This window comes from Lethenteron reissneri, chromosome 44 (assembly GCF_015708825.2).
Source record: "Lethenteron reissneri isolate LAM-NWPU_2019-01 chromosome 44, ASM1570882v1, whole genome shotgun sequence".
Taxonomy (NCBI): domain Eukaryota; kingdom Metazoa; phylum Chordata; class Hyperoartia; order Petromyzontiformes; family Petromyzontidae; genus Lethenteron; species Lethenteron reissneri.
Window position 1 is genome coordinate 11,537,961 of NC_083822.1, and position 13,242 is coordinate 11,551,202.

The 13,242-nt window shown below is 42.6% G+C and overlaps 1 protein-coding gene across 2 annotated transcripts in view; it reads left to right on the plus strand.

The window, feature by feature from the left end:
• The first annotated feature begins 4,424 nt into the window (after positions 1-4,424).
• Positions 4,425-13,242, plus strand: part of LOC133353546 (myosin-16-like) — an 82,399-nt gene continuing 73,581 nt past the window's right edge. Inside the window, exons 1-9 of one of the 2 annotated variants that reach the window (XM_061569867.1) lie at positions 4,425-4,666; positions 5,570-5,713; positions 6,877-7,033; positions 7,515-7,542; positions 8,419-8,515; positions 9,924-10,016; positions 10,273-10,336; positions 10,470-10,568; positions 10,837-10,940. In XM_061569867.1, the coding sequence (XP_061425851.1) occupies positions 4,457-4,666; positions 5,570-5,713; positions 6,877-7,033; positions 7,515-7,542; positions 8,419-8,515; positions 9,924-10,016; positions 10,273-10,336; positions 10,470-10,568; positions 10,837-10,940 (996 nt within the window). In that variant the 5' untranslated portion in view covers positions 4,425-4,456. Of the gene's footprint in view, positions 4,667-5,569; positions 5,714-6,876; positions 7,034-7,410; positions 7,434-7,514; positions 7,543-8,418; positions 8,516-9,923; positions 10,017-10,272; positions 10,337-10,469; positions 10,569-10,836; positions 10,941-13,242 lie in introns of those variants that run through there. The other variant, XM_061569868.1, reaches the window with a different exon arrangement.

Here is a 13,242-nt window from a genome sequence, read left to right on the forward strand (position 1 = left end):
GTTTCTAAAAATTGTACAACTCATGATGATGTCGGACAAAGAAGTCGTAATAAAAGATTAGTTTCACCAGGAACATTACAGAATTTAGAAGGTGATAAAACAATCCAATCAGCCTAAGGAAATCGATGTGTGTATATCAATGCGAGCGTGAACACCTTCTGAAGAATCGTCCACGAGGGGACGGGTGGGGGTCAGTGTTGTTGCATTTTTATGGTGGCTTTTGGACATCGTCACGGCTCGTACGAATGGACATTTGAAGAGATGTGAGATGGCAATGGAGGAGATAGGGTTTGTAGAGGGGAACGTTATCAGCACGTGGTGTACAAGGCTCGTGCCCGTGGTGTAATAGAATGTAGGTCATTGATGTAGAGACGAAAGGGCAGGAGCTCAATAAGAGCTCCCTGGGGAACAGCGATGGTAACAGGTTCAGTGTTGGATGAGGAGCCCTTAACAAGAACACTCTGAGGTTGATTACTTAAACAGGATAAAAAGCAATTTGCCAAATGCTAGACATTGCCGTGAAGCCATAGCCAGACTAAGGTTACTGTTTAATGCATCAGTTTGGCCAGGGATGCCCACCAGCATATTTTAAAAAGCTGCTAAATTTTACATTTGAGCTTTGAGGTCAACGCGTTCAAAATGACAGCGATCGTATATTGACTACACGAACATAACAAAATATACTGTGTGTATCAACAAATTGAGTTGATCAGCAGGCTGTGTGTTGTGGGGTAAAGTGAGGGTATTCCAACGTCTGTCCCTGCTATGCTCTTTTACCAGCAGTGGTGTGACCAAGTAATTGCAATGCTGCACCTTTACTTTTATACAATGCATTTCCATATGTTAATATCCAGTGAGCATTGTTCCTTAAATACTGATCTGGAATATTAAAATTCAGAATCATAGTCACGTATTGACCTCACAAGAAAAAAAAATACATTGTACGAAAAAACTCACAATCTAGCAGGCATTGTTCTCTAAACAATGATCTTGAAGATGAATGTTGTCATTTTTGGAAGATTCATCTATGTATCTGTGTTAAACTACTTTCGCACCGTACGTAGCCAACCGCGCTGATCAGAGGTGCGGGGGAAGGACAACAAACTAAACACAAAAAGCAGTTCTCGAGAAATGAGTTTTCAATCGAGATTTAAATGTGCACAGCTCCATTGGCATCCTAATATCGGAAAGGAACCAAGAGCGTTCCAGACGGCCGCAGAAGCGCATCTGAAAGCGCTCGCGATGCGGTGACCGCCGCCGTCTTTGTTCGACGGCCAGCCACAATCAGCCGCTGCTGCTACGAGGATGACCACGTGATGAGCGTTCATTCTCCCTGACGAGATCAGCGCAGGTGTTGTGCTTCATTTGTGGCGAGCGCTCTGTGTGTAACGAGTGCGACCGCACGGTGCATTCTTCGGTCAGCAACGAATACATCGTAAGGTCATGCATTGTCAGTACATTTAAAACGTGTTACGAATATTCCCAGAGCGGAAGCATTCTGTGAGCAAGTGCTGTTGGGGAGAGTGCCGCAATGTATACAATGCCCCATGTTTGGCCTTCCCTTTACCAAGCAAATACCTCTGGTATCAAGGGGATGGTAGCCCTGTCTCCCTAATGGATCCATCAAGGACAGCCAACTCCCCGTGTCGCAATAACTGCCAGTGTTACACGGCAGCTGTGCTCAATTGTTTATATTACAAGTTAAAATAGGAAGTTAAAAATCAAAGGGCTGTGGAACATTAGCAGCGTCATTAGGCTCGTAATGAACGTATTAACATTCCTGTTGACAGAAGGCTAAATTAAGAAGCTAAGGGGAATGTGGAATTGATAGAAGGGAAGGAAGAGGGTTAACTGTTTGAATATTTTAAACGTTGCCTGTATAATTAATGCATACAAGCAGGCTACATTAAACTTCAGGTAACTGTGCAGCAATGTTTGCATCATAATCAGGCTGAACTTGCATGAGTGAAACTCACTCTGCCGTGGCGTTCATGCTTGAGCAAAGTGCGGACTTGCACAGTTTAGAGGTTGGCGGTTCTAGCTCCTGATCCACGTTTCCCAAATCACCCACGCCTCTAGTCCACCAAGTATGCGTCGACCACGGTGAGTCGATCAGTAGTGGGTCGCGTGTGACGTGGTGGGGTAGAGCGGTGGTGCCACCCGAGTTCGGTTCCCACTCACGGCCAACACCGGTGACGATTATCTGAACCGGTCCTGGGCATCCTCCCTCTAGGTCGACTCAGCCTTAAATGAGTACCTGGTGCGGTGTGTAAACATCGCGACTGGGGAGACAAAGGAGGTCGGGCGTGGTACTGGTCACCCACCCCCTAGTGTGCCGTGCTGGCCTTCATAGGTGCTCGCTAACAGCACTTGCTCCTACAGCCTGTTAATGCTGTGCGGGGGATCTTTGTTGTTGGTGTGGTAGAGTGCCACCTCTATCAAGACATCTTTCCAGTGTGAAAGAGTAGGCCAGAATATTGTCTTACTACAGAGGGTCTCTCTCTCGCTCTTATGGAGGGCCTTCCGTCAACTGTGGAATGATTAAGTAATTTTATGGTTGCAGCTTAGATGTTTTTTTTTTACAAAGTCGTTATGCGGTAATCTGTTTCTCTTGCCGCGTGCTCTGTGGGAATTGTTGTTGCAAACTAAAGCACTATGATGCTGTGACGAGTTGTTACTGGATTGCCAGTTTGGTGGTAAGCGTTTACATCGAAAAATACAACCCTTTATATGAGAGAGCCACGAGTACATGGTTTATGAAGATGGAGAGATTAAGACTGAGAAACGTACGCTGCAGATAAAACAACTTGCCTATTGATTTTCATAAAACTGAGAAACACAAGAACATAGCATATTACTTTTTTTTTGTAAAGTTGCTCTTATCAATATTTAGTTTGACACTTCAATATAACATTTTGCCCATCTCGATCATCAATTTCATGTATTGACCGAATGACACAGCTTTTACATCTTATCTAACTCAATACCGTCAACATTTTCTTGATTATAACAGAATGTTCCCTCTTTAACTTTTAAAAAATGTTGTCGTAATAAATTGCTGCCTACCCCTTCTGATTTTTGTTTTGTATGTCGCGTACTGTCACAAACATATGCATTTTTCGATTTAAAGATTTCGTGACTGCAGGGATTCATCTTCTTGGTTCTCTCGGTAAAGTCACGTAGAAGGGAAATAATAAAATAATAAAAATAAAACATAATAAAATACAATTCTCACGACGTTTCGGCCACAACGCAAGCAGCCGTCCTCAGGTGAAGAACAGGGCTGTCGGAAAGACAGCGTCTGAATTCAGACGTTGTCTTTGTATTTTATTATGTTTTATTTTTATTTTATTATTTCCCTTCTACGTGACTTTACCGAAAGAACCAAGAAACCTATGAATGTCAATTTGCATGTGCATTGTGCACAGCATGCAATCTGACATCAAAGGAAATACAGGTAATTTTTTCCTATTTTCAATTAACTTATGAAAAATTTGCTTTGTTCAATGTTCTGTAACATGAGGCAGAAAAGTACGATTGTGATCGATACACAATGATCGTGCGCATAATAAAGATACGCATACACTAATGATTATTTTAATATACATACCATCAGTTGTGGTTTGAACAATGCAATGATTCATCTGCTAGATCTCATTATTTTGTGTGACAGTGGTTGGATATTTATAGTCATGTTCTTCTATTTGCAAAGTCTAATTGAAAGTAATGCACTGTGCCCTTGGAGGGACACCAGGGCTTAAAGCTCTTTGCGTCCACTGATCCTCCAGAGTGGGATCAGTTGAAGCCAAAATACAAAGTTCCAACACGATATCCCGAGGACGTCCTCGACAGCGCACGGTGGAATCTTCTGGGTTTATTTTTTGACAATTTCCCCAGCCCACGTTGGGGGCCACTCCGCTATATATTTGAGCTCGTGCGTGACTCGACGCGATATTCGGGGGCTGACTTTTTCCAGGTCGGTTTATTGTTTGGTGTGCCTGGAAACACAACGCTCTGCCTATTTTGACAGAATTAGCAGAAGTTGATTTGAAAATTCCCCATCTCTTGTTTACAACTCAAACAAGTTAATTCGGTGAAGCGTAACAACAACATGAACACATGCTGTGTGACTTTAAAAAACACACCTGACAATACATTTACTTTTTGTAAGGTTCCTTTAAAACTGGTTTCAGCCGACAAAATGTGACATCTTTTTTTAAAATTCCAGGTGAATCCAATATAACCAATGTAAATTCACCAATACGTAATCAATAACCATTGGCTCACGGAACCCAGAACGGACACGTTTACGAAATGAAGCAAGAGTTGATCGCCAGGAATGACATTTGACTTGAGCCGCGTCTGTCCTCGTCGAGGTACGTCCTGTCATCATTGTTTCAATTCTTCTCTGTTTGCAGTATAAGGCTGAGTCAACTTCTCTGATCCAGACGTCACCATGCCGTACAAAGGTGAGTGTGGCGACGATGAGGACCCCATGCCATTCCTGAAGCCCACGGATTCGGAGAAGCTGGAGTTCCAAGCCCGTCCCTTTGACATCAAGAAAAACTGTTGGGTCAAAGATGAGAAGGAGGGCTTCATGCAGGCGCTGATCCAGGATGATCACGGAGACAACACCGTGTCCGTCAAGTTTACCGTCAATAATGAGGTTTGTGATTCGGTCGCGTGTTGTAAAAACAACAAAACACAACACGTCGGCTGCTCGACGACAAAATGTTAGGGATGTCTGGGGACATAAAAACAAGGCCGCAATTATAATGTATATTGGGGGGAAACATCCCCCCAATATTAAAATATGCTCAAAATGTTCCCCCCAATATATTGCTATAAAATAGATTTCTGTTTATATGATTGTGGTTATGGTTGTACTTTATAAATTCCTAATCTCTGCCATTACATACAATGAAACAAGAAATGGTAAAAAAAAAAGTAAAACAGAGTAATGTAACACAATACACTATTCGACATTTTGGTTAAAAAAAAAGAAGTCCATCCCATGTGTTAGTGAATTTTTTAATATTTTAGGCAGGAAATTAGTTTTCAAATTTAAATATTTTTCTGGGTTGGGACCCCCAGACACCCTGGAAGATTTGGTCCCCCCCAATGCTGACTCCATGGCTACGGCCTTGCATAAAAGAAAAGCAAAACGAGGGAAGATGCCACGATGCGACGGTTATCGCACCGGGCTTGCGATTCCAAAAGTTGCGGAGCTTCAATCTTTTGGCTCAACGGCGGGAAACATTTGGCTAATGTTTGTTCTAATCCACCGGTCTCTATCCACCCAGCAGCAGAAATGTGTACGGTATTCCCACCTCTTCCAAAGACGTCTGGCCAGCGTAGAAGAGAAGGCCAAAGTAGCCTAGATCCCGTCAGTCAGCAGCAGTGTGGGCGAACAATCGCAGGGCCTGCACCTTTACATTTTTACAATAAAGCTTGTTTTTACTGTCAAGCTTGCTATCACTAAAGCTTGCTACCACAGGACCTCATTCATAGTCACCAGGTAGCTTACGTTTGTGGCTTATTGCAGAACGTCGCTTGTTCTTGTGCGCAGATCGCCAAGGTGAAGAAGGACATCGTGCAGGAGATGAACCCTCCCAAGTTTGAGCAGATAGAAGACATGGCCAACCTCACCTTCCTCAACGAAGCCAGCGTTCTCAACAACCTCAAGGAGAGATACGTCAAAATGCGCATCTACGTGCGTATGATATTTTTGTGAATTGTGTGTGCGCTTTACTTTGTATGGAGGATGGGGAGGGTTTGGGTTTGTTTATACTCGACAAGTCAGATAGACGTTTCATTCAATCACGGATATACACAGCACTGCATAGATTGCTATGCCGTTTGTTGTTTTGTTATCGCAGCAGTTAGTAGTTAGTGGATTTGGGCGATGAGTCGTTGTCAACCTGAGTTCAATCTGGCACATTGTAAATAAAGTATGTTTGGCAGACCCGCATATCACAATGATATGTATAATAATAATAAAAAAATGTTTGCTATTTAAAGGCATTCAGAAGCACATGTAAAGATGAATACATCATCATGTTAACAATGACAGAGAATGTTGTAACATACTTTGTGATGAAAAATTCAGGGTCCATCAGGCCAATTATAATTGTGAACTATGAACAGAGAAAATGTAAAATCACCGTTGTTACTAACATACTGTACAGTAAATGTCACCCACCATACTTCAATTGTGTATTTGTTCATTTGATGCAGGACATTGTTATGATTTAGTGACTTCTCTTTTTAAGAATATGATAAATATGGTAGGATGTGAACATGTTAAATGCCTTTATTTTTATAAAACACCACGAATTGTACAAAACTGATGCTGACTATTTGACCGTCAAGAATGTATTTTTACATCAAGTGCTCAGAGATGCCTTTATTGATGTGAAGTGCACTATACAACAAAAAACCACATTGATCGATGTTAACAGCAATTCTTCAAATTAATAGAACATTTTTTATAAAGAGACCGGGTGTCCGGCAACATTCCCCCGCGAGATAACGGTGCGAAAGAGCCGTGCAGCTCATCGGATATCCTCCAAAGTCGACGTAAAGACTCTGATCGTAAACATTCTGCTGTGTAGATTTGAAGCTTTCGTGACTGCAAGGATTCATATTCTTAGGTTTTTTCGGTAAAGTCACGTAGGTAAAAAATAAATAAATTAATAAAAGTACAATTTTAAATAGCTGTCTCGTGCTGTGACGGTTCCACCTGAAGACGGAAGCTTGTGTTGCCTCCGAAACGTCGTGATTTTTATTTTATTTTTTATTTTACTTTCATTAATGTTAAAAAATGTACCTACGTGACTTTACCGAAAAAACCTAAGAACATTCTGCTGTGTGCAGACCTACTCTGGGCTCTTCTGCGTCACCATCAACCCGTACAAGTGGCTGCCCATATACGGGAGCAGAGTTGCCAAGATGTACCGTGGCAAGAAGCGCAACGAGGTGCCACCTCACCTCTTCTCCATCTCCGACAATGCCTACAGCGACATGCTGATAAGTAAGCGGCTCCGCGGAGCAAAGCCCACCTCCTCACTCCCGCTGCGCGCCGTGCGATTTGCGTTACGATTTTGCCTCGCTCGTGCGCTCGGAATCGCGGCGATGTGCCGGGAAGACAGGAGCACCGACACACTGGAGATTGTCCGCAGATGGAGAAAGGTGAGCGGTTGGGCCTTGGACAGAAGGGGTCAAGAATAAAATAACGGAGCGGCGGCAGAGGGATGGGAATGCGTCCAGGGGGGGGCTGGACGTCCACCAAAGAGATGGAGTGATGAGATGGGTTTTGTGCGCAGGTACTGGATGTATAGTTATGTCGCTGGAATCTTGACAGGTGGCGGTGGCTCGGAAAGGACTTCATCCATCATGGCTAATGATGCAAACTTGTGAATCAACATGCATGGGTATGCACACTCGATAGAGCATCGCCATATTATTGTTGCGTGCATTTTTTTGTAATGATCTCATGTTTTTTTTACCTGCAGATAAAGCCAACCAGTCTATGCTGATTACGTGAGTAATTATTTATGCTGTACATGATTTATTTATATGAGGGTTTGATTCACGGCCAAATGTAGCGTCGCTGGCCAACCACATCTGAACTATTCTAACAGCCCCACTGCACCAACCTGCACTGAACAGCATGGCGAAGTTGGGAGGCCCTCATCCAGCAGTGGATTGAGAAAGGCTTAAACGTTATAATACGAATTATTATTTTATTAAAGGAAAAGCTAGTGAGGCAATAAGAAGCTCAAGAGGCTCCATATTCATGAAAACCTTGAGGTGCATGAAATATCAGCTCAAATTTAATTACTATCACACATTAAAATAAATTAATTTTTATAATGTATATCTTGTTTGTATATCTTCTTTTACCTCACACTACATCCTCTACTTTGTCTAGATGTATCTTATCTCACTACACATGTACCTCTCGTCGCTCTTGTCAATATCTCTTCTGTCATCTCACTCGGATTGTTTGATTTGAAAGGGGGGCACACAACAAGAGAGTTTTGCTACTTAGGGGCCGCAATGGGCTTAAATTTTTTAACGTATTTATTAAAATATTTTATTTGGGTGTCTCTTGACACATACATAGCAAACACATAATGACACGCATACACGCATTTACAATATATAAAATACAATGAACGTCGCACCCAGTGGGATACGTAATAAATACGTGGAAAAATAAATGTTTGACTTACACTGCCGCTTTATGCAGAAGGCACTCTTGCTGTCACCGTTTCAGATTTCGAACGTTGGGGCTGCCACGTGCTATACCGCCTGACGATAGCCTGGTGATGATGATGATGATTACAGTGGTGGTCGCATGCATTTTTTTATTGTATATTTTGTTATTTTCCTTCCCATGTCCCATGGCATCAGCGGGGAATCCGGTGCCGGCAAGACTGAGAACACTAAAAAGGTCATCCAGTACTTTGCCAACATTGGAGGAGGCAACAAACAGATCGACCAGAGCAAGGTGACGGTGCTGTTAGACGACACTTTACACGTACGTGTGGCCATCGTGCTGCATGCGTGGAGCCCTAGGCAGCTTATCTGCGGAGAGAAAAGTCTATCCGCTGCTGCTGCGCTCAAATAGTGCATTGTGGGAACGGTGGTATCGAACTGTTATGTCCGTTGGTAATTAAAGTTATTTTCAAGTTTGTTTTTTTAGATGGTGCTTATCATTATTATTATTACCACATACAGCTTCAACCTCTAGGCATCATGTTTAATATTTAATAATTCATTAAGGCTTGTTTTATTCTCCTTCCAGAACAGTCCCAAATTACATGTCTCCCGCTGCTGGACAACCCTGTTGTGATATTAAGTTTCTTAAATCCCCCCAACCCACCTCTGTCCACCCAGCAGTACGTGACTGGTAAACAGCGTGTGCCACTTGTGCTGGGGTAGAGCGTGGGTACTCTTCCAAGACGTCTGGCCAGCGTGGAAGAGTAGGCCAAATTACCATGTAGAGACCCCTCGAGAGCTCCAGCACATTTGCAAACAATTGCATTGCTCATATACTCTGTATTTTTTTAAATGCATCTATTTTTTGTCGTCTGTTTATCTTTCCTATACTTTGCACTCCCATCGTGTTTGTTTTTGTGTATTGTTTGTTGTTGTAACTTTTTGACCCGCTCCTACTGAACATCTGTGAAATAGGAGCTTTATAGTTCATTGGATTTCTCCAGGATAAATACATATTCTGATTCTGATTTACCTTTCATAACCACGTTAAGACCCCCACATTGGCCGATTCCCTCCGCCATGCTTCACAGATTTGCAATCCCCCCGTGTCCCCTCTCACATGATCACCGCTCACGACCCAGAGCCCGATCAGTCATCTCCGATTGCACAACAGGAAAAACAATTCAATTCAGACACTTTACACATCGAGATTGTGTCGTGAAACAATGCGCCCTTCCCACCCCCGAACTGATAAGTTCCTCTGTATATTAAATGAGGATGGGGTTGGTCACAAAAAAGAATAATCAATTGTGTTTCAATGCTTTGCAATTGGGAATGTGTGTATTTGTGTCTGGTGGAGCCGAGCGTTTGAATCCGGGGGTTTGTGCATCATGGGCATAGCGATTGAAAGAAGAAGAAATTGGATCGTGAGCCACTCGTCCAAGTTTGTGGTCGATGTGTATGACAGCGTTTGCTGCGCTATGGTTATAATGAGACTTTACAATTATTATTTAGCTTCCCATTTATATTTTTGGTCTCTGTTATGAAAAAGCAGAAAGCATACCTGTGCTTTACAACAGCGGCAATCTCACAGTATATTTCAAGTCACTCAACGTAACAAAGGGTAACCTTGCAGACTGTTCTGCTTTTTTGCCTGCAGCAGGCAAAACTTAACGTACTTTTCCTTTCATGCATAGGGCTCCCTGGAGGATCAAATCATCCAGGCCAACCCTGTGCTGGAGGCCTTTGGCAACGCCAAGACCACAAGAAACAACAACTCATCCCGATTTGTAAGTCTTATATTGGTTCGGCTTTTCGATACGGTTTTACTCGAGGGGAAAATAACAGTTTTTGCGTCTCTGGGTGGTGGCGCAGCAGTTCGAGCACGATTGCTACGAAGCCAGTGTCCTGAGACGCACACATGACATGAAAAAACGATGTAAAAAGAGTCATAATTCATTCACTTTGTCTCCACTAAATGTGATCTGTGTATGTTTTAATGCACGCATGCTTCAATGTAGATTCATGCTTTTTTTGCCTTAATAGGGAAAATTCATAAGAATCCATTTCGCCGTGTCTGGAAAACTTTCCGGAGCGGATATTGAAACATGTAAGTGCAGCTGCCTTTTAACGCATATTTACTTCTTCATTATACAAGTGACATGTTTGCTAAATTTATATACGCTAATATTATTTTTTTATGATCACTGCTCATTCTGGGACGGTCTGCATTTTTTCCCCAGATCTGCTGGAAAAGTCTCGGGTAATCTCCCAGCAGCCTGCAGAACGAGGCTATCACATCTTCTATCAACTCCTCTCGGGGAAAGTACCCAACCTCCTGGGTGAGGCTTCCAAGACGTTTCTGAAACGGCTAAAATCTTTGACCTTAACAAGCGGTAGATGTAATTTAAATCACGTCGTTTGTGCGTTAATGGTGCCACGGTTTTCATGAGGTAAACCAACGCATGCGTTAATTGTCAGAGCTTTTTTTCTTACACATACAACTGAAAACAATCACCGACATTTTTTTGTTTTTAGTCCAACTTTTCTTGTTAGAACATGCAGTTGCGCTCACGTCTCTACTCTTTTGTCTCGTTTTTATCCATTCAGAGGAAGTCGGTCTGGTCAATAACCCGAAGGAGTATGCCTCCATCTCCCAGGGCGTCACCTCTGTTGAAAACATGGACGACGCCGAAGAAATGATGCTTACCGACGTACGTCGATTTCTAAGCAACGGCGCGGCCTTTTTGTCAGCCTGCGCTCACTGTTCAAAACGTTCACGCGGGGTGGTGGGTTTTTTTCGTGTCGATGCGGCAAAAAAAATGAGTGGCAGATGCGTGTCGCCGCAGCGCCGTGGGTTTCAAAAACGTGTTCGCGCGAAAGCAACCGGCGGTAGGCTCTGTTAAATACTCGACGGTAAAATGTCAGGTTTCTGTACAAGGATACGGATTTTCGTTTATAGAGTGCTTCTATAGCCTTAGCAACTCAAAACGACTCACATCATCCCATCTCAACCATTTCAATGCCCTGCTGCAGTTGAACCAAGGGGATCCCCAGGGGCAGCTCTCCCTATGCCTCACGAGTTATTTACAGCACTGGCATGTGAATGGGCTTTAGTCTGACTGCAAATGGCACTTGAGTCTGCCATTTGGGGCCGATGAATGATCTGCTCCCTAAATGTTGGTGGCACACGCAATAGCGGGCCAATCTCTATTCCAAGTGCTGCATTGTGGGTATTAGAAACGTGGTGAGCATTATAATTATTGTGGATTGAGTTCTGTGGTATCATCAAGGTGATGGTTTAATGTTCAAGACAAATTTTGGTCCAGCTGGTTCACAAGTTGATAACTAAACAATACATGCTGGTAGGTGATGGTTTGAGCCTGGTCACCTATGGCTGAACAAAACACAATTGCGTTAACATTGGCTATGCATTAAATTTCGATTTAAAGCTTTCGCGACTGCGGGGATTCATCTTCTTGGTTCTTTCGGTAAAGTCACGTAGAAGGAAAATAATAAAATAATAAAAATAAAACATAATAAAATAATTCTCACGACGTTTCGGCCACAACGCAAGCAGCCAATTCAGACTCTGTCTACTTGACAGACCTGTTCTCCACCTGAAGACGGCTGCTTGCGTTGTGGCTGAAACGTCGTGAGAATTATTTTATTATGTTTTATTTTTATTATTTTATTATTTTCCTTCTACGTGACTTTACCGATAGAACCAAGAAGATTGGCTATGCACTTCATTTGTGTAGTTCCTCGCCGTGGCTTACATCAACCATGAGTGATGCCTGAACCAGGCTGGCCTCACTCATGCCACCAACACGCACTCACCAGCATGGAAAAGTGTGGGCAAATAAACCACACGTGACTGATGAGGTGTGGGCAGGCCTTCGTCCAGCAGTGGATTGACCATGGCCTGTAATTATTCGAATTATTATATAATGTTACCACAACAACAAAAAATAATGGTGCAAGGCCATAATTTTCAGGTCGTAACTAAAAACCTTGTTTTGGAGTATTTGCCTGCTATAAACGTCCACGTGATGACTCGTCACTTCGTTGAGCTCTCATTTTCGATAGCGAGGCCACTTCTTATAAAGAGCTGCAGAGCTCAGTGGGCCTTACCTGGTTAGATAAACATAATAAAGTCACTGTATGCGTTGGGTATAAACATGATATGTGGACACTACGGATAGTCTCTTTGGGAACGTTAAATCAAGTCTGAAGATAAGCATTAGGTCACTGTCGAGAACATAAGTAGCAAAATAAATAAGCGGACAATAAGCTTCCTTCACATATCGGTCCATCAAACGAAGACCCATATATAACGGAGAGGGTCCTTACTTAGTAACATTTGTCCGTTCACTAGGATTGGTTCAAACAAGACTGACTTTGCTGATGAGACACCGTTGAAACCGCTCCATAGTTTGATTGTGTCTAAACCAATTTTGCAGAACTTACGCACACCGAGAAAGCCACGTGGCTGATGTGAAGCGTCGAGGGACGTGTACGTGAAGGGAGGGCATTGTCTTGCTTGCTTGTTTTGTCACAAACCAGACGGCAGTGGCTTCTAGGAGGTGGCCAATATGACGCTTGCCACAGACTGTCGAGGCAGCGAGCCAAAAACAACACTGCACTTGTGACTCTTCTTGACAGGTGTTTAACATACGGCGAACAGCAAAGTAGGAAAATACACACGTGTTTTTTTTTTACACGTGGCAATGTGAAAAATATTTTTTTCATCATTATTATTATTATCAATGGATTAAATAAACAATGATAGAGTAGGAAAATACACACGTGTTTTTTTTTTACACGTGGCAATGTGCAACACTCTTTTTTGTTGTTTTTATTATCATCGTTAGAGTAGACTAACAATGATGGCTGTCCAAAAAGACAAATCCACGTGTGTCATTTCTGTTTAAAATATATATTTGCAAACACTACTGTTATTATTCCGAGGTCATCATAACTTGTTACTTAACACGTCTAATCTTACTTTTTCAA